At 38.9% G+C, this 22,644-nt stretch overlaps 1 protein-coding gene across 1 annotated transcript in view; it reads left to right on the top strand.

The window, feature by feature from the left end:
• The window catches only part of cacna1ia (calcium voltage-gated channel subunit alpha1 Ia), a 109,597-nt gene that overhangs the window by 32,732 nt on the left and 54,221 nt on the right, over positions 1–22,644 (top strand). The window contains exons 5-10 of the mRNA XM_073857335.1: positions 7,536–7,878; positions 7,956–8,048; positions 14,910–15,258; positions 16,992–17,362; positions 19,512–19,663; positions 20,288–20,473. Of these exons, the coding sequence (XP_073713436.1) occupies positions 7,536–7,878; positions 7,956–8,048; positions 14,910–15,258; positions 16,992–17,362; positions 19,512–19,663; positions 20,288–20,473 (1,494 nt within the window). The remainder of the gene's footprint in view (positions 1–7,535; positions 7,879–7,955; positions 8,049–14,909; positions 15,259–16,991; positions 17,363–19,511; positions 19,664–20,287; positions 20,474–22,644) is intronic.

Raw genomic sequence — 22,644 nt, 5'->3', positions numbered from 1 at the left:
TCTTGTGACGCATCAGCGCAACTTCACGCAATACATCATCACAACAAGAGGTCACGGATGATGTATGCGAAACTAAGCCCCAGTGTTTATAAGTGTGGAGAAAGACGACCGTTCCGACGTTGTTGTATGTTGAATGATACTAATTACTGTCTTTCTGTCAGTTTATTGTTTAAAATGGTCCGCAAATGTGTTTGGGATCATTTAGAGTTCTTTAAAACTCAGCTGAAACTGCAATTTTAAATTGCATTAAAACTGTTACGTGTTGTGGTCCATTAAATTCCATTAAAATGAGAAAAATCCTGGAATATTTTCCTAAAAAAAAAAAATTCTTCTTGACTGAACAAAGAAAGACATCAACTTTTTGGACAACATGGTGGTGAGTAAATTATCTGGATTTCTTTTTAAGAAAATGGACTAATCCTTTAATGACACTTGTCATAAATGTGTATAAAATCTACTTTGTGTTCATGACACAAATGATGACAAAAGTTGGTAACAGGGGTGTTCATAAGACTGACATAACACCTAAATAATCATGATTATGAAGGTGTTATGTCAGTCTTATGAACATCCCTGTTACCAACTTTTGTCATCATTTACTTACCTTCAAGTTGTCCCAAACCTATATAAATGTCTTAGTTCTGCTGAACACAAGTGAAGATATTTTGAAAAATCTAATTAACCAAACAGATCTGGGGCACCATTCACTTCCATGGTATTATTTTTTCCTACTATGGAAGTGAGTCATCAGATCTGTTTAATTACATTCTGTTTGATATTCTTCAAAATATCTTCCTTTGTATTCAGCAGAGCAAATAAATTTACACAGCTTTGGAACAACTTGAGGATACGGTAAGTAAATGACAGATAAGGTTTACAAGGTTAAAGAGATTGAATTTAAAAGATGGATTTTGTAAAAGAGACATTTCAGTGTATCGGATCCCAGTCATTTAATCATCAAATTGGACTTTTACTGTATTTCAAATGTCCTCTCTTCTCAGGAAAGGGATGCCGGTGCCACGTTGGTGCCACATGTGATCAATAAACAAATTGATCACATGTGGTAATCCTTCCTGGAGAAATGTCTTTCTCTGTTTCACTCCACCCTAGTGTTTAAGATTAAATGTGAACTAGCCATTCCTCCAGTCATCCTCTCACTCGCATCACTCCTCTGCATCCTTTCTGCGTAATCTCTTCTTGTTTTTACAGTCTACCTGCCACTAAAAATGCAAATTTGCTTCTATCCAGTCGTTGGCTCCAGTTGATTAAAACTCAGATTGGCGTCCATATTCATGAGTGGGTGTCTGCCTGAGGTTACCGTGCCAACCGTGGTCTGCCTGCCTCTCATTGCTGTGTGATTGGATTTGAAAGCACTCACGGTGCATGGCGGTGTGTGAAACAGCCCGTGTGTCTGTTTTATGTGTGTGTGATAAAGAAGCGAGTTATGACTGTGTCCCGAGGTTTGATTGTCATATATTGTCTCGTGGCTGTATATTTGCAGACTGGCACTACTGTCAGAGAATAATGAAGTGTGTTTTGAAAGGAGAGTCTGTCTCTGGAGAATCCATTTGATGTTCTTCTGCATTGATATTGGTTTTGACCCCTATATTTAAGAATAAAAATGTACATACACAGATACAGGTCATTGAAAGTGCTTGAATCTATTTTATGCAAGAAGTTTTCTGGGAAAAAATCCATAATTTCCTAAAAATTCTAGACTTTTTAAGCACACGTGCAAAACTGTTAGCTTCAAATGCTTATATCTTCTGTATGCAAATGTTGATTCATACCAAAATGCTTTTTTTGCATAGTTGTGTTTGACAGATGAAAATGTCTCGGGTTAAGTATGTAACTGTTGTTCTCTGAGAAGGGAACGAGACACTGCGGCTGCGTCCGAAACCGCATACTGTATAGTAGGTACTGAATTAGATGAAGTACCTACTTACTTAGCGTTAAAACAGTAGGCACTGTATAGTATGAATCCTGGTAGTATGAATGAGATTCGGACGTACTACATCCGCCATGTTGCTACATCACGTGATATACATCGTCATTACGTCATGTCATTTCAGCGCGAAAACAACCGCATACCTCGTCTTCTTCGTTGGATAACTCCTCTCCCGGGGCATCATGGGATAGTGAAGCGTCCATCGTATGCACACTGCAAAATCTAACCGGAAATAATAGGTCATCCGGGTACTTTTCGCATACTGTTTTTCGAATACTCTGTATTCGGACATACTACTCGCCTCGCCTACTGCTTTTCGCGTACTATATAGTAAGTAGTAGGCTGTTTCGGACGCAGCATGCGTCTCCCTTGCCATACTCCCTGCGTCCCTGTAACGCCGTCTTTGGCAATATTTCAGATAGCGATATACTTCCTGACTCCCGCGTCACCCTGTCTTTGTCGTTAAGGCTCACCATTGGTTGAATTTGATATACACATTCAGACGCACTTACCCTGGAGGCGTCCCCAAACTGTGTCACCACGAAAGGGAACTGTAACAATGTATCTTAAAAGGTAACACGATGTAACCTTGCTTTCACTTGAAATGTGTCCCCACATTTAGTCCTTGAATTTGAGGGTATTGGACCTGAAAAGTCCTTGAAAGGTCCTTGAATTTGAAGTTAACTAAAGTGTGGGAACCCAGATTAAAAGTAATAATACATTTTTTCTTTTGTCTTTTTTTTCTTTTTGACCCTAACACAAAGAGCACGGCATATCTCAATAAATACACTCAGTTCGGAGATTAATTCAGACTCACGCTGTCAATAGGCAGAAAACAGTTTATTAGTTTAATGTATATGGGTGATTCTCATGAAAACTTGGTTTTAAAAATGTCAAGCATGAAAATGTAAAAAATGCTTAAATTTACTTTTTTTCCCACCAGACATTGAAAAACAAAGTAAATGGGAACATTAATTTATAAACATTTACTTATCATTTAACACTTTTTGTAACATAATTTAAAAAATTTGTCCTAAGAAATCTCATTGCCGCAACAGTCAGAAAACATCAACACTGACATATTTTCAAAATGACATGACAAACCTGAAAGAACATAATTTGGAGATTCTGCACATGCATTTAAAATCAAAGTATTATGCTTCTATTAATCAAATTAACATTTTAATAAGCATCTGTTGCGGTAATGATAATCAAAATGTCGTGTAAGCATTCTGACAAGACAATATTTCAAATTAACTGTAAAAAATTATCTTACCTGGTAGCCATCTTGAAGTAACTGGTCAATGTGCTTGGTCACTCAAAATCAAACTTTATTAAAATTCTGTATGTGTGCTTAAACTGTTCTCAAAAAGTGTTGCGGAGGATGAGAACATCAGGCATGGACACATCATTTTCCTAATTTTTCTTCATTATTATTATACATGAATATTTAGTAAATATTTTTTCTGTCATCTAAAGTAGTCTAGCAAAACATCCATTTATTTTTTTTCTTAATATTTTTGTGTTAATTTGAATAAATTACAACATAACGCATGTTCAAACACAGCCGGACACATTGCGGAAATAAGAATTTCAGCAGAAAATGAGATAAAATTTACAATTATAAATTCTTATGTTGAAATCACACATTGTGCAAGGTAGAACACAGTATTGTGTTAAGTCTGATGCTTTTTAATGTTACTATATTACACATTTTAAAGCTAAAATCATTAGTGCCGTGGTGTTTCAATGGTTTCGTGAGAATCACCCATCTATGAATTTGGCAGACATTTTTATCCAAAATGACTTACAGGGCAATATGTGTGATCCCTGGGCATCAAACCTATGACCTTTTGTGCTGGTAAACGCAATTACAAGAACACCAACAGTTTCTCAACGGGTCTGCGTTTTGTTTGGCAGAAATGACAGTGATATAGATTTAAAAATGTATTCACAGTGACCACCACATGCAGCCTTAGGCGTAGTTTAGACGCAGAAGTATATAAAACTGTGCTGGGTTGAACTATAGATAAACCTCCAGCTGAACAGGCTGAACCACCTAAAAGTCACAGTACGTACAATTCCCACATTGCCCTTTTTATATGGCGCATTCCTTAACACCTACCCACCTACGGTGACCCCACAAACAGCTTGTCCATCATTGGTCAATTATCTCCATGTCTAAGAGCGCTCTTATTGGCAGTAGAATGTCATTTTGTGCAGCAGCGGGTGTGAGCAGTGTGCCATGCTGGGCTGTGCATCTTAGTGCGTTGCCATGCTGTGCCCAAGCCTTGGCAGGGCACAAACATCATTCACACTCCAGTACGCCTTACAGAGCCCTGACAGACCTACTGATTTTCTCTCTATTTCTTCTCTCCCCCAACCCTCCCAGTGGTTGCGGTACTGCTGAGATCTTTAGGAAAGGCAGTGCCGTGTGGTCCGGTCTGACTGTCATGTTGAAAATGAGGTTTGACGTTTATGGCAGAGATCTCAGCGTGTGCAGTACAGTCCCCATGGGGGATTTCATACATCTCTATGATGGTTTGATGCATTGGCTCGATTTACCATATCACAATGGCTTTGATTAGTTTTGCACGTTGAAATGTGCACATATGTGTAACCATGCACGAGTGAGCGTATTTCATCACCAAGACAAATTGCTCTTCTGGCGCAGTCCGATAGCCTGACGCTTGTTACAGGTAGCACGATTTGTTTAGATTTTGGGTTGCTGGGTGTGTTAAAGGACACAGGAGAAGCGTCCTCCAAGACAGCAGAAGCATTTTTAGACTTTACCGAGTCGTGAGGTTGCGGAGAAGTCCTCCATCCAAATGTGGAGAATTACACCCTGGGGATGATGGACCAATCCTTTCTTGGCTTCCAGTCCCTCCGACATGGCTGTCTTGGGAGATTTCGGCGTGGGTTTTGTGTGTGCGTGCATTTAGATTAACTGTCTAGACCGCAAAGCAGAGGGGACATTGATTGGTCAGTGCGACTATGGCTCGCAACGCTCGTGTGGGGTAAAAAATATACGGCTGCATATAAATTGTAAAGGTAGGTAGGTAGGTGGTATGTGACAAATGGGTTCATGTTTGTGAACACATGGATGCGTGTGGTTATGTGTCGGAGAAACAGGATAGGAGGAAGAAGGGAGAGAAGAAAATAGAGGGTAAATAGTCATTGTGACCCTGTTATATGTATGAGAGGATGAGTGGCTAATGGAAACGACTATTTCTGGGCAGTAAAACACTGTGATTAAGAGGCAGGATACCCTCAATGGGTCACTCCCAGAAAAATGGGCTCCGTATACCAATTTACACACACACATTGCTCAATTTGTCGGTTTTAGATGCCTCTCCAGTCTACCTAGAGATGCTTCAGCTGTCCTACACAGACACACACTAAAGGATTTCTGTCTTTAGATTGTATAAATGGAAACTGTGCAACATTATCATTGTCGTGATGTTCTGGATGTTCTAGTTTTTCAATCCAAAAATGGATCCATATGTTGCCATGGTTGCAAATAAGATGAGAGATAGGTAGAACAGAAATGGCATACTTGTAGAGAAGGGGAGCAATTGTTTTTCCATGGTGGCTTCAATTGGATGTCCATCTATGGGACGCCAATAGAAACATAAAATATGAAATCTTTATATTTCACTTTAAACGATAGTGACAACATATCACACAGAATTTTACTAGTTACTAGTGAATTACTAGTGAATTGAATATCAGTCAAAAGTTTTTTTTATTCTGTATTGAAGAGTACAGTAGTGAGAATAGGATGGAGGATTTGTGTACTAAGGTTGTGAGTGTGTTTATCCTGATCATTTCTGTTTTGCTTATTGTTTTGTAAAGTCAGGTGAAACTCCAGTCAATGCAACTTTATTGTCTGATGTTATTCAAATCTGTGTGAGTGTTTGGCTGTGGGTGTGTTTGTATACTGCAAAAGGTATTTGTAAACAAAAAATAAAATTTTGTGAGAAATTGTGTAATGGAGCTTTCACACAGGACGCGGTGTGCGCTATGCTGCGCTATGAAACCCATTCATTTCAATGGCTTGTGCTGCACAAGGATGATTTGTTGTTGTGTCGACCAAAGCGCAAGCGCCGCGGTCAAAGTTCAAAATAGTTTAACTTTTACGCTGCACTATAAGTGATGATTATGGGGCAACGGGGGATCCAAACAAGTGCAAAAAGCAAAATGGACGAAAGGCTTGTAACTTACTGTGTGTGGCGGAATTCCCTGAGCTGTATAATACAAGTTTACGCTTCTATAGAGACGTCGGAAGAAAAACTGTGTATAAACACATATCAATTCAAGTTTGCATGTCAGGTGTGTTTTAAGTCGGGTAGCTTGTTATAGGTAGGCAGCTTAAGTTACGTGAAATGGAGATGGGCAACAGCAGCGTCTGTATTCCTCCTCCACTACTTAATCCAAATAAAAATACTGTAGTAATTTATAGTAATCCCGCTGAAAGTTTTGAAAACTCCGCCTACTATGGTTTGGCCATCATAGCATAAATTGCTTGGCTGTGCTGAACTGTGTAAAAGCCCCATAAGAATTTTACTTACAAACTCACATAAGATTTTTTAAAAATGGTCATTCTGTTACACTTTCTGTTTAAAGGGACATTCCATTTTTTTTTTAAATATTCATTTTCCAGCTCCCCTAGAGTTAAACATTTGATTCTTACCATTTTGGAATCCATTCAGCTGATTTCCGGGTCTGGCACTTGCACTTTTAGAATAGCTTAGCACAATCCATTGAATCTGATTAGACCATTAGCATCGCGCTAAAAATAACCAAGGAGTTTCAATATTTTTCCTATTTAAAACTTGTCTCTTCTGTAGTTACATCGTGTACTAAGAACACCAGAAAATTAAAAGTTGTGATTTTCTAGGCAGATATGGCTAAAAACTTTACTCTCATTCTGTCATAATAATCAACTAATGTGCTGCCATAACATGGCTGCAGCAGTCGTAGTGATATTACACACTGCCCGAAAATAGTCCCCTGCCATTGAAAGTAACCAAGGGGGCTATTTTCGGGCAGTGCGTAATATCACCACGCCCGCTGCAGCCATGTTACATCAGCAAAGTCATTGATTATTACGCCAGACCCGGAGATCAGCTGAATGTATTTCAAAACGGTAAGAATCAAATGTTTAACTCTAGGGGAGCTGGAAAATTAGCATATTTTCCAAAAAGTGGAATGTTCCTTTAAAGGCGCTCTAAGCGAATCTGTGCGACGTCACTTTTTGTTAATGTTTGAACTGTTTTCAAACGGAGCGTAGCTAACTCCGCCCCCTCCCTTTCGTGCTTTCATGAACGCGCCCAACCCCCAAACCCAAATCATTCTTGTCGTTTATTGGCTGGAACACTTTGTTATCGTTTCTGGTGGTAGGTTTGGCCACTTTGTTTTTATTGCAGTTTATAGTGGAATGTTCAAAGAGTTAACTTAAAAAATAGAATGATTTAGACATTTTGTTATGATAAAAAACGTATATTAGGATAGTTTTTTTTGTCCAATCCTATATACACAATCTAACACAAAATGCTTGACTATTCTCCTCTTGTCTTGTTCCCAGCACATCTGGCGTTACCCTTCCCACCCCGTATTATCAGCCTGAGGAGGATGACGAGCGACCCTTCATCTGCTCGCTGGCTCAAGATAATGGCATCATGCATTGCGGTGACGTGCCTGCTCGGCGAGAGGGCGGGCGGGAATGCTGTCTGGATAAAGAGGACGCGCTGCACCGTCAAGCCCTGGGCCTTAGCGCAGAGCCGCTGGTCAACGGCAGTGCCTCTGCCATGGGTCTCTGTGTCAACTGGAATCAGTATTACACCCGCTGTCACACCGGACACACCAATCCTCATAAAGGTGCAATTAACTTCGACAACATCGGTTATGCCTGGATCGTCATTTTTCAGGTATGCGGTGGAATCAGGTGGCATTTGTACAAACGCCTTTTCATGAATCTGAATGTGGTCTGATGTGGTTTCTGCAGGTCATCACTCTGGAGGGCTGGGTAGAGATCATGTACTACGTCATGGACGCTCATTCCTTCTACAACTTCATCTACTTTATATTCCTCATCATCGTAAGTCTTTGTGTGTGTCAGGTTTTGTCATGTTTTTCTAGTTGTGCATTGAGTGTTTATAGTCTGTGTTTTATACGTCATGAAGACATGAAGTTTTGTGACCTTTAACAGGGCCAGAGGGTAAACTGAATGTTTGGTCTCTCTTGTAAGAACACAAAGGTCATCTCTCTCCCCAGGACACAAAAAATGTATCTTTACACATCAAAACACTAAACTTTCAAGCATACAGCCTAAGAATTATTTACTTTGCCTTTTCTGCAAAATAAAAACGCAGGATGAAATGGAGATTTAGACGCATGTAGTATTTGGAGTGCCATCTGTAAGCTCGAACATAATGCAATAGATTTAATGAAGGACACGAAACAGGAAATAGATTATCATTTTGATTAGTCTCACCATATGGTACGCTGCAACCAAAAGAGTCATGGCTGTGATTTTCAATATATTCAGATATGATTGATATCTTTGATAATTTGGTTTAAAAAATAGCCCTTAAATTGGTCATTACAAATAATTTACACCTTACAGACTTTACTATAATTTTACAAACACATCAAAAAGAATCACTAATATGTTGAAAAGTGGTTGTATATCCAGCCTGAGTGCATCAAAATGTTAAAATCGTAGCTGATCTTGAAACTAGATTAATTAGCGTTTCGTGCTTATGCATGTGTTTTATAAAGCTTTTATTGACAGTCCAGACTATACTGAATATGTAGTCGTCTTGTTGATACCCTGAACCTTTAAAGATGCAAATATTAGCTAAGCAGCATATTTAATAGAAGACAGGGAGATCAATTAGGCAATGAACAACATAGTGGAGAATCAATAGGAGGACATTATGATGTAGATTTATCTTTGCGACGTGAAGTCTAGTGATGCTGTGATGAAGACAGTCCCCGCTCTGTAACGGACCTGTTTTTTGACTGGTAAGAACAGCAGTGAACGAGACAGGCCTGCCGTGAGATGTGCTTTGGATAATATTTCATCCCGAGATTAAAGAAGAGAGGGAGCGGAGGAAAATGCCCTGAGGATAAGTCGGAAAAAAGGATCTGAGGCCAAACGACAGCAGGAGACTGAGGGAATGAAAGAGGAACTGAACAGATTTAGGATTGGAGACGGTGAGGTTTGATAGCGGTTTGATTTTTGTTGTAGTCGATTTTGGTTTCCTTCACCTTTTCAGCAATCGAGCGTTTGTTAGACATCAGACAGATACCTGACGGTTTTGCTCGAGTCACCAAACGCCGTTTTAGACAAACAAATAGCAAATATAGGAAGAAGTGTGTGTTTATGTGGGTATGTGTGATGCTAATCCTGTGTAGGTCATTGGAGTGAAAGCATTTGCATTTAATTAGAGCCCTTCATACTTGCAGACCCCTGCTGTCGTCTCAGCAAGCTCACATACTTCCTGACTGAGACCCTGTCACCCAGACACACACCCCACTAGGCTGTCATGTGATCTTTCCCAGCATGCACCAGTACACAGCCTGTACAGTGACGGCTGATTTGTTCACTGCATGATGGAATGTGACACTAAGATTGGGTATGAAATACCCACATCTTCATTTTACATTCTTGTCCTGATTTGTCTGTCTTTATGAAACTTATTAGTAGTTATTACAGTTTACTATGATAATCATATGATAATAAACCACTGTAAACTTCTGGCGTATGGCTGATGAAATAAAAATGAGATACACTGTTGCTGAAGGTCCGTTTACATGACAGTGATGTACTAAAAACAGAAGTTTCCTTTTGATTTTTGGCGATTATGAAATGCTATATTACAGTATACATGTCAGGCCAGTAGTTGGCAATGTCATACGATGTCTGAACACATAATTCACATATGTGACATCACCGTTTTCATGATTTCATATTTCTTTGTAGTTGACATGGAGACGATAATGTTGTGGTTTTCAAAAAGTTAAGCTTTGAAGCTTATTTTAAACATTTTGCTGATTCACAACCCTAAAATGCTGTTGTTGTGTAAATAAACAGCAAAAACTAAATATTTTCCATGTTCATAAGACTGAATGACATCTTCATAATCATGACATGGAAGGTATATGATTACTGTCATTTAGTGTCATTGGCTCAGTTATGTAATTTTTAATGCAAAGATATGACAACTACCTTACCAAGGCAACATAACTTGTCATAAACCATGTCATGACATTACAGATAAAATATAGAAATTAAGAAACTACCTAGCTTTATGGGTTGACAATAAACTGTAATGTGGTTGGTCATGAGGCCATAAGAATTGTGTCTGACCACTTTTTACTGGTGATAAAAAATTGAATTTGTCATTAAAATGTCATTAAGTGTTAATACTCTGTCAAATAGTTTTATAGCAGCGTCATAAATATTGTTCTTGACCTCAACTACAGTGGTAATTTTGTCATTAAAATGCCATTAAGTGTTAATACTCTATCAAATAGTTTTATAACAGCATCATGAATATTTTTCTTGACCTCAACTATAGTGGTACAAATTAAAATTTGTCATTAAAATGTCATTAAGTGTTAATACTCTGACAAGTAGTTTTAAAACAGCGTCATAAATAATCTTCATTTTATAATTTTTTTAGTTTCCACCAGGTGTAAGAAAAAATAAAATCAATCATCTAATAATAATAATTTAATAATGTTAGTGGAAGTATTTTATTGCATTTGGAGACAGATTCACCTAAAATTAAATGAAAACAGTACAATGGTGGGTTAAGCCACGCAGCGTTTGGTCCATATCCCGGCAAAAACCTAATGTTAATTAATTTAAATTAATTACATTTTTTGTTTAGTTTGTTCTATGTCAGAAAATTTCAGAAACCTTTGTGTGAGGAAGAACATGGTGCTGTGAAAATGCCAGTAAAACTGACTATTATTATCTTAAAATGAATTTTGTTGGACTTGATAGCTTAGGGTGTTTGGATTGGGAAAAACATTACTTCACTACATTCTAAAGCATAGAATCATACTGTGTATTCTTTAATATTGCATATTAAAATGTATTTAATACCTAATTATATTAAAATTGTTTACTTTAACTTGAGTAAAAGTACGTTAGTGTACTTAAATATTAAATGTTAAACAAAAACTTGTATTTATGAAATGTAATAGAGTAAAAATTATCATAATATGCTTTGGAATGTATGTTTTCCAAAGAAAAAAACGGATAAAATACAAATCCTTGAAAAAATACGTTTAAGTAGAAAGTAAAATCTCTACTTGATAGTGACCAACAATTTATCAACCCACCTGTAATCTGTGGACGTTGGAATGAACGATCTATTTATTTCTCCTTTTGGTGTTTTTTGGCAGTCTGTAAAATGATAGCTCAGAATTCTTGTTAATCTGTTAGTACAGTCTATCGCACAACAGCTGTTTCCCATTTCGGCGCGTTTTCACCGTGTTTTCGCCGATGTCACGCTGTACTTAAATGCTGCCTCTCTGTCTTTTGCCACTGAGTGAGCGTAACCACATTGTCATAAATGTGCATAAAATCTCCTTCATGTTTATGACACGTGTCATTTCATGATTATGAAGGTGTCATATCAGTCTTATGAACACTCCTTCAAGTAAAGTGTTACCAAATTTTCTGTGAAAATACAACCTTTATATCTTTAATATTGACAAAGGTCATATCAAAGGGTCACAAATAGTCTGATAGGAATAAGTCAGTATGATATCTTGAATCCTTAGACCATTTCCTTTAAAAAAGCACCACCTAGAAACTAACAAACAAGGTATTTTCTTCTGGAGTCAATCAAATGCTTAGCTTCAGTTATGTAGCTTGCAGTCTTTTGTGGTTTCAACGCATTATGCCCATTCTCTCAAGATCCTTTCTGGCACTCCCTCACAGCTGGAAACAACAGCCTTCAAATCCTGCGTCACCAGCAGTGTTTAAGAGCATAAGACGTGCCTTTTCACTGTATGTGTGTCCCTAGGCACTTTAACTTACTTTCTTGACGCTCTGCTCTGCCTGTAACCTGGCAACCACGCAGCCAGTCAACGCTACCCTGTAGAGAGCGGGCCATAGTCTGCCGACAGACCCTACGCCCCACTGATGCACCTCTATTCACTTGTATTCACTTCTATTGAACGTCTGAGCAATTAATTCAGGCTCGGCTTTTCTGCGCCCAGTTTTTCCTCTTCAGCCGTTCACTGATGGACCTCTTTGAATGAACCGAGTGAACAGAAATAATTAGATTAAATGCATTGTCTGTGGCAACAAATATTAACAAACTTTGTTGCATATTTGCCTTTCTGTTTTTTACACAGAGGAATATGATTCATGAACTGGCACCATGGGACGATGGCTACTTCATTGGTTTTTCACAGTCAGCTTGTTGCATTGTTGATGTATTTAGCAACAGTATGTTGGCATAATTTGGAAGTAGGTACAAATTTAGGCAAAGCGAGGATTTGTTCTTACTTCTTTTACAAACTGATGGCAAAATAATGAAATGTCAGGCTCTGCCTACTGTTCTTTTTTTGGACAGGCAGTCTTAAGGTCACCATGCGGTCAGGCCCCTTCATTATAAGAATAGCATTAAATGAGAGTATAAATCATCAACTGTCACTTCTTATATAACTGTAACAGATATTAAAACAGAGATTTTTCCATTTTCTTAATTTTATTTAGGTAATTTATATCCTCATAACATTACTGGCAGTGAGTCACTGTCAATGTTCAGCTGTTATTTGTACAGCTCTTTTACAATGTCGCTAAATAGACAGTACCCACTTTGTCTTAAATACAAGTGTTATGTGACCATGTGACCCCTTTTTGGGCTTTAAAGGAAAACACCACCATTTTTCAATATTTTACTATGTTCATACCTCAACTTAGACAAATTAAAGCATACCTATCTTTTTTTAATGCGTGCACAAAATATTTTTTTCAACTTTTGTACAGCACGAAATGAATGTGTTAGCATTTAGCCTAGCCCGATTCATTCCTTATGATCCATGAATTTAGAAGCCACCAAACACTTCTCTACTTATGTAATGTTTTCCCTATTTAAAGACTGTTACATAAGTAGTTACACGAGTAAGTATGGTGGAACAAAATGGATGATGTTAGTGCACGCCGAGGTCGAAGTCCTGCAAACTAAGTGCTCTTCCACCAAACAATATAGTTCTCATTTTTTAGCCGCTTAAAAAATCGCCCCTTTTATTTTGTGCGACCATATTTACTCGTGTACCTACTCATGTAACAGTCTTTAAATAGGGAAAACATGGGATTGTTTGGTGGCTTCTAAATTCATCCCTGTTTGGATCCTAAGGAATGAATGGGGCTAGGCTAAATGCTAACACATTCACGACGCGCTGTACAAAGATTAAGTGCACGCATTGAAAAAAGATAGGTATGTATGAATTCGTCTAAGCTGAGGTAAGAACATGGTAAAATATTGAAAACGGTAGTGTTTTCCTTTAATGACCAAACATAACCAAAACCATATACAAAATAGAAAAGCTCTCTCTTTTTATTAGAATGTATGTGTGTATAAAACAATGCAGAAGAGCTTATGGGATGAGACAGGACCGCAGGGAAAGAAAGTGTATCCATGCATAAATCAGTGTTAAATCCAGGTGAGCATAGCAGGTCCAGCTGTTTATTAGAAGTCCAGTCCTACATCAGAGTCCAAAATCATGTGAACAGATGTGAAGGCAGGACACACACCTGTACAGCTGCCCTACACGCATGCAACACTCCAGTGCTTTTCTCCACTGCTTCACTACTCATCCACCCTCTCTGATCCCTACTTCAGATGTGGCTTTATTTTCATTAAGACCTAACAACTGAGGTCCACTCGTGTGTATGTAGTTTGCACGGTTTTGTGCGTTGACAAATGGCACAGATGTGAAGGGCGAATGATATAAGAGCAGCCTTTCAGTTCTAATGAGACTTGAACTGGCACGCTCTCAATCTTTAAAATGATTGGATCCCGATTCTAATCCGTTTCGCATTGGCAGAAGGATCTAGCCGTTTCCCGTGAAGACTAGGAGATATTTGGAGGTTTTGCTCTTATAAAAAGCCTGATAATTATAGCATTTCGAAGAGGTACAGGCACATACACGACAAAACAGGCTCTTGTTTGGGCGTCTACTGACTTCTTCAAACACAGGGTCTGTTTATAGCAGCTCATCTAGACAGCTACGTTTGTTGTTTTGCCAAACACTGTGCAGACTGCATTAGAAATCACAAAGGGTTTTGGTGTCATGTTGGATATTTAAAGCTGTTGAAATCATAGTCACAGTATTGGGTAAAATCTGTAATAATCTGTGAGGTGGGAACAAAATGTAATGTAATGGCAGCAAAATGTATGTTAAGCTCTCTCTCGCTCGCTCTCTCTGGCGTGTTCACGGAGGAAGCTTGTGGCACTTTTGCACACTACATCTCTACATAAAAACCTGCTCATTCACCAAGCGTATGCAATTTAGTTTAACCAAGCGCTAAATGTGCTGAAGTAGCACTGTGCCGTGATTGTTTAAATGAATCCATTATCATTCTGTTCGGTGCAAACACGCCACCTTTCTATGTAAATTAGGCTCACAAAACACCAAGACCATTTGCCTGGCACTATTAACACTGCACTATTATTGCCATACAGGAAGCATTTTATTTTAAAATGCACATTTGTGTACATTTTTATGCGATCGTGGCAGTAATAATCGATCAAATGATGGAGATGTGCATAATAATCATTCGCTTTTGGGTGCTTATGTGCCGTTACTTCATTTGTGTAATTTAATTAGTGAACCAGGCCGTAAAACAACAACACAGACGTTTTCGAACAAATGACGCTATCGATAGTAACAATTCACTCTCATTATTTTCTCCTTCCTTTTCTAGATTGGATCTTTCTTCATGATTAATCTGTGCCTGGTCGTCATTGCCACACAATTTTCAGAGACCAAGCAGCGGGAACACCAGCTAATGCAGGAGCAACGCGCTCGCTACCTGTCCTCCAGCACGCTGGCGTCACTCGCCGAGCCCGGAGATTGCTACGAAGAGCTTTTCCAGCTGGTCTGCCACATCCTGCGCAAGGCCCGACGCCGCTCAGCCGCCCTTTACTACCTGCTACGTGGCAAAGCCCCTCCCCCTGGAGGAGGGAGGGGGCGTGGAAGGGGAGGTACGGGCTCGACAGGTGGAGGTGCTAATGTTAATGGAAGGGAAAGACACCACTGCCACTTAGCTCACGGTGAGTTTGAAGAGCCAAAGTAGTAAGGAGGAAAATAAGTAGTATGTAAGTTATATAAAAGAGCAGGTTGCAATAGAACCATGATGAGCAAATTCGTCCATGTGTTTGCTTTAATCGCCCTATGGCATTTCGATCCTTGGCACTGGCATGGCAGTTGACCAAGAAGCTGACTGGCATACATTTGTGACCAAGTCTGTGAAAACCCAATTAAAGTAATTTTTTGTGATTTTACATAAAATCATCCTACATATGCAGTACTAGGCAAAAGTCTTAGGCCTCCATGCCAAAATTAGATGTGTTGTTTTTGCAATGTTATAGTGATTATATAGAATACATCCAGAAAATACAGGAAATGTGTATGTAGTATTAAAAACTATATAAAAATGTAAACTGATGTGTCAAGTTTTTAGGGTAATCTCCCCTTCCACTTGAGCAATAGCAGGAACTGCAGGATCTCTTAAACCTAAATAAAATTAAATCCTAATTTTAAAGAAATTTGTCTTTTTACTACATTCTGCTCAAAAAAGCTCAAGATGTGTTTAGTGCCAACCAAGAGAGGTCACACTAAACACAGACGATGCCTAAAGAAGACATTTAGTCCTGAACATTTATTTTTTTTGTACATATTTCCTGTATTTTCTGTTTGTATTTTAATAAAATAGATGGAAAAATAAATATGGATGGACATTAAATCTTCTAAAACAACAAGTCTGGTGGTGGTGGCCTAAGACTTTTGCACAGTAATTAAAATTAAGATTAAAGTGAAATCAAATCTCATAAACTTACATGCTTAAAGGATTAGTTCATTTTCTTTAAAAAAATCCAGATAATTTACTCACCACCATGTCATCTAAAATGTTGATGTCTTTCTTTGTTCAGTCGAGAAGAAATTATGTTTTTTGACGAAAACATTCTAGGATTTTTCTCATTTTAATGGACTTTAATGGACCCACTTAACACTTAACTCAACACTTAAAATTTTTTTAAACAGAGTTTTAAAAGACTCTAGTCTAAACAATCCCAAATGAGGCATTAGGGTTTTATCTAGCGAAACGATTGTCACTTTTGACAAGAAAAAATAAAAATATGCACTTTTAAACCACAACTTCTCGTCTATCTCGGGTCCTGTGATGCGCCAGCGCGACCTCACGCAATACGTCATCACGTCAAAGGGTCACCGATGATGTATGCGAAACTATGCCCCAGTGTTTACAAGTGTGGAGAAAGAGCTCCGTTCCTACGTTGTTGTATGTCGAATGATACCATTTAATGTCTTTGTGTCAGTTTATTGTTTAAAATGGTCCGCAAATGTGCGTTTCATATATGTAACACGCGACTTTTCTACGTCACTACGCAGTTACATGAGGTCGCGCTGGCGCTTCACAGGACCGGAGATAGACGAGAAGTTGTGGTTTAAATGTGCATATTTTTTATTTTTCTTGTCAAAAATTTGGGATCGTTTAGAGTCCTTTGAAACTCCGTTGAAAAAAACTGTTAAGTGTTGAGTTAAGTGTTAAGTGTGGGGTACCATTAAAGTCCATTAAAATGAGAAAAATCCTGGAATGTTTTCCCTTAAAAAAACATAATTTCTTCTTGACTGAACAAAGAAAGACATCAACATTTTGGATGACATTGTGGTGAGTAAATTATCTGGATAATTTTTTTTAAGAAAATTGACTAATCCTTTAAAACACAAATGTTGTATTTTTAAATTTTTAAAATCTGTCTTGTAGTGGCTCACTGTATTCACGAAAGTAAGTTGGACCGCGGCTCCCATACCCTAGAGAACGCCATCTCTCTCACTGTCACTCCGAACCCAGGGGAATGCCCACATTGTGCCGCAGCCCTGTCAATCAAAGAGGGGACGGGGTCGATGGATCACTCAGCCAATGGGGAGGAAGAGGAGAGCGACAGGGATGAGAGAGAGGAAGAGACAGAGGAATTGCAAAAGAGGAAAAGCACCTGTTTCGCAAAATGCACTGAGCTCTGGAAAGAAATGACAGTGAAGCTATGGGGTATTGTGGAGAGCAAGTACTTCAACAGAGGAATTATGATCGCCATACTTATCAATACTATCAGCATGGGCATCGAGCACCACAACCAGGTAATTTCAGCCACCGAACAGTCGGTTCAGATAATGAACTCACTCTGGAGACTTGTTCAACCTCATCATGTCAGATATTACTGTAATAGGTCTTTCTGCCGCGCTGATATAGTCTTTGTAGGGCCTGCCATTCAAACTAATGAGAGCATGTGGAAAGGCCTTTGGAGTCTTGTTCATTTTTGCCATGAAAGTGCACTTAATTATCTTCTGAAGATTTAGATATCTCATATAGCTACTACTACACTTGCACACTGCCTCGCTCTTTCTTTTCTCTTTCTCTCTCTCCCCGTGCTAACTCTACCTTTCTCATCCACCCCCTCATGTCTTCGCTGCCTTGCCTGCAGCGAGGCCTGCCTTCTCTGTGGACGCTAAAAATAACAACAAGCACAGAGAGTCACCATTGGCTTTCATTACACAGCATTTTTAACTCTCTTAGCATTCAGACTGCGAGACATCTTGTAAATGCGGCCCACACAAGCGCACAGAGACCCTGTAAACACATACGTACATATAAACAGCATATGTGCCACTAGTCCTTATGGCTATTCTCACAGGAAATAAGGTGGAGTGGGTTCTGATTGGCCTGATGTGTTTTTTGTGATTACTGTTATGACGTCATACTGCATAAATCACAATCAATATGTTGTTAAAGGGGACAATTCACAAGACTTTTTTTAATACGCAAAAGAAATTTTTGGTGTCCCCAGAGTACATATGTGAAGTTCTAGCTCAAAATACCATTAAGATAATTTATTATAGCTTGTTAAAATTGCCATTTGTAGGTGTGAGCTAAAATGTGCCGTTTATGGGTGTGTCCTTTAAAATGCAAATGAGCTGATCTCTGCACTAAATGGCAGTGCGGTGGTTGGATAGTGCAGATTAAGGGGCGGTTTTATCCCCTTCTGACATCACAAGGGGAGCCAAATTTCAATGACCTATTTTTTCACATGCTTGTAGAGAATGGTTTACCAAAACTAAGTTACTGGGTTGTCCTTTTTCACATTGTCTAGGTTGATAGAAGCACTGGGGACCCAATTATAGCACTTAAACATGGAAAAAGTCACATTTTCATGATATATCTCGTTTAAAAATGATGCATGTCTGCATGGATGAGCATGCTTTTGCAGTTCATTTTCTATGGAAGTTGAGTGGCAAATACAGGTAGGGCAAAAACTCAACTTTGTGCAATCCAGAAACAAAAAAACACAAGTTTCAGGGAGTTGAAAGCGGGGAAGTTTTATTATGAGCATTTTAAAATCTGCCGATAGTGCCGTTTCAGGTGGATTCACGGCTTAAATAACATTGTTACATTCTGTATTACAATATTTAATTCAGATTTCAAAAGTTTTTATATATGACTAGGTTGTACCTTCAGTAGCAAACTCAGAGTTCAGAGCATTCTGATTGGCTGAACAATAGTGGAAAAAAAAAGGTGAGATAAAGAATTAAGAACAGTTGACAGCGTAGCCAGGAAAAAAACTGAAGAGAAAATGAGAAAAGCTATGGGTGTTTTCTTACCGGATTGTTTTGCGATTATTACTCCCGATTGCTGTGTCAATATTCAATTTCTCTAAATGGCATCTCCCTGGAGCTGCCAGCAGTTTGGTTTTCATTCGCCCTTCAGCTGTGTTTTCTCGGTCTTAACGTGTCAATGGAAAGATATCGATCGGAAGAACGGCAGGGGGGTTGGATAGTCTGCAGAGGAACAAAAGGGCACAATGAAGGAAGTGTTCTCGAGTCAGATCTCTCTCCTCTGGAATTCTGCTTATTCGCTCTTGCTATCAGTGCAGAGTGTTATCAGTTAAGATGTTGGATTTTCGTGATGTCAGATAACATCAAAGCTCGGACATGAGCGGCTTCAAATTCTGATCAGGGTGCTCGGTTGATTTCTTTCTTGAGCTCTGTGGATCATGCCCCTGCTTACAGAGAGGATTCAGATGCCTGGATCAGCAGTGGTGGAGTGAAGCTGTACGGTTGTTGTAAAGTGTGCAAGTGATAGCTGCCACATCAACAAGATCAGGAATTAAAGTAGCCTTTGACATTATTCTTAGTGAATTGTCCCTTATAGCAATGTACTGTATTTCAAGCTTAACAGATATTTCCCAATTCTCTGCATGAGTTTACTTTGTCTTCATTTTTCTTTGTACAGCCCGATGAGCTGACTAATGTCCTGGAGATTTGTAACATAGTATTTACCAGCATGTTTACCTTGGAGATGATCCTGAAGCTTACTGCATTTGGCTGTTTTGCGTATTTGAGAAACCCCTATAACATCTTTGATGGCATCATTGTGATCATCAGGTCAGTGCATTCAAATATCTAGAATATCTCAACATTGGTTTTATACTTTATACTTGTTTTATATTTATTGGATCTCAGTGGTGGCCGGTGACTTATTTTTCGAGGGCGCACGATGCGAAGTTCGTTACAACATGTATGTAGCCCGTCATGTATGTGGTTTGTAATTTCAAGATATGTGTTCTGCGCGTGGAGTGATAATTATGTGCATCACTTGTCTTGTCAAAATAAGTGCCTGCTGCAGGCGCGTCTAAAGGGTTTATGATAAAAGAGATGCTCGCATTTGCCAGATACTCGCATAATATCATGCGTAATCAGAGTTTATTGTTAAGGGAGTGTCTTGCGTGTATTTTGTGAACGTGAGCGTCTCTTTTATCATAAACGGTTTTGACGCATGTGCAGCAGGCATTTATTTTGACAAAACACGTGATGCATGTGGTTCACATGACACTCCGAACACATATTTTGAATTTGCGCCCCTCGGAAGAGCAGTCACGAGCCGCAACTGTTGGATCTTATAAACATTTATTGAAAAAACACAATATAATTGAGTTTTGAAATTTTGTAACCAACAGGTCTATAATGTATTTAAAGTGCTAATGTACACTTTTCTTTATGTCTGTGTAGTGTTTGTGAGATCATCGGTCAGTCTGATGGAGGTCTGTCTGTCCTGAGGACGTTCAGACTGCTGAGAGTCATAAAGCTAGTGAGGTTTATGCCAGCTCTACGCAGACAGCTAGTGGTCCTCATGAAGACTATGGACAACGTGGCCACCTTCTGCATGTTACTAATGTTATTCATCTTTATATTCAGGTGGGTCCGTGTACTGAATGTTACTGGTAAATAAGTTTGACATTTTTATAATACACTCTAAGTGGTTTAAAAGTACTTTACTGTGGAAATCTAAGTTCAACTTAGGTTAACTAAAACTGAAATTTTATATTTTTGCCAGTTTTGCACAGTTTCTCCCTGTTTTTCTTAATTGAAGATGTTTTCTGTCAAGTCCTAAAGCATTTTTGCTTTATTTTCTACTTTAATTATAAATTTAAAGGTGCAGTGTGTAGATTTTAGCAGCATCTAGCGGTGACATTAGGTATTGCACCCATCCCTTAGGGTAGCCGACCGTCACAGGACAAACATGTCACTGTTTGAGACAACACAGTGATGCACTTTGTGCATAGATATATACACTAGATGTCGCCTTGGGGTTCTTAGCATGCGTCAAAACCGCCGCCATCTTGGAACAGGGGTCTTGTCATAGGAAGTAGCTAGGTAAAGCTGCTATCTCCACCTGTACCTCGAATTCATGGATGATGCCGGACGTTTGTGCTGCGTATTGATGTTAGGCATTATAGTTAGAAAAAGTAGATTTTCATAATATCAAAACTTTTATTTTTTTCTGGACTCAATGCTAATCCATGTCTGACTGTTGAAACGAACCAAAAGAAAACCAAGAAAATCGCATTCATGATGATTTATGGTGATTTTATTTCCATAACACCATTGCCTACAGTGACGCTGATGCGGGGTTCCCCTGTTTCAAGATGGCGGCTCTAGTTGACGCATTCGGTCCAATGAACTGTCGTAGCCAAGGCGACATCTAGTGTACATATCTATGCACTTTGTGGAGCAGTTTGTCGGTTTAGGGCTACTGTAGAAACAAAATAGCGACTTTCATGCAAGGTGACCCGCGGCTTATGTAGATAAAAACGGCTCATTCTAAGGTAATAAAAACAATACAGTTCATTTTGTCAGGTCTTTAAAGACCACTGAAAACATAGTTATCATTATATTGCATTGCCGTTAAAAGATCCTTCTAAAATGTACACACTGCACCTTTAAGCAAGCGGCAATATCTTCAGCAAAAAAATTGAGGTTTATACCTACAACCAGAAATAAAGTGTTAACTTTTTACATTTTAACTTGTGAAAAATATATTTTACTCTTTCACTGTAAGAGTTTAAAAATGAATTACTGAAATAAGCTTACCAACTAAGCATCCTTTGTTACAAACATTGAATTCACTGATGCTATTTAAACATTTATGTCTTAAGGCTCATAGGTGTATTGTAAAATGAATTTAACGACACAATCCTCAGTAAGCTCAATGACCAAATATAAAGTGCATTAAAAAATCACAATGTTCTTTAATCTTATATTGTCCTCACAAAAAGCACCTAGGGTTTTTAAATTCACACACCTGAACACCCCACTCCCCCAGCAACTGGATCACGCTGGGCTCCGCATGGCTGAGCGACTCCCCTGTGCGGAGGGCTGAGGGCACATCTACGCTTCGGCTGCGAGTGTCAGGCCCATAAGGATCACTGTGAGATTGATGGAGAGCAGTACAATAACACTCAGGCCCCTGGTGCCCACTGCCTCGCTCTCTTCCTCCTGCAGCGTTGCAATTCTAGCATAGTGCTCTAAGACAGATCGAGGCTACGGGAGAATTGAGTGCATAAACCAATCCCGATGATCCGTCTTTCCCACTCACGTTCAGCTTTCAGCATCTTCCCCCACCTCAAGCATCTCAATTTATAACCCCTCATCTGAAAACAATGTCCTGATTTATGTCTCTCAAATGGATGGAGTTGTCCCCGGTACAGGCCGCAGGCTTTCGCAAGGTATAGTTGGATGAAATTGAGAGAATTAATCAGCTGTGCGTGTTGAAAGCTATAGCTGCGGCGATTATTAATCCTTCGATCGGCTTTGTCAACTCTCTGATGCATAAAAGTGTTTCCCGGACTTTTTTTAATGTTACCTTGGAGTGGAGCCCAAGCGGTCCTTCATCAGCACCGAACCAGAATTTATTAATTTATTGGATATGTAATTTATCACAGTTATAAATTCTTGTAAATGGGCATTATTGAGATTCACTTGTATACCGAAAACAGTTAATACGGTACATGAAAACAGATTTGCCAAATAGTTTTCTGTCGCAGCCTGAAGAATTTACAGTAAATAAATTATGACAAAATGTTCAA

Source organism: Misgurnus anguillicaudatus, chromosome 19 (genome assembly GCF_027580225.2).
Source record: "Misgurnus anguillicaudatus chromosome 19, ASM2758022v2, whole genome shotgun sequence".
NCBI lineage: Eukaryota > Metazoa > Chordata > Actinopteri > Cypriniformes > Cobitidae > Misgurnus > Misgurnus anguillicaudatus.
Note: the sequence above shows the minus strand (reverse complement) of the source record. Positions and strands in the feature narration are given on the sequence as shown.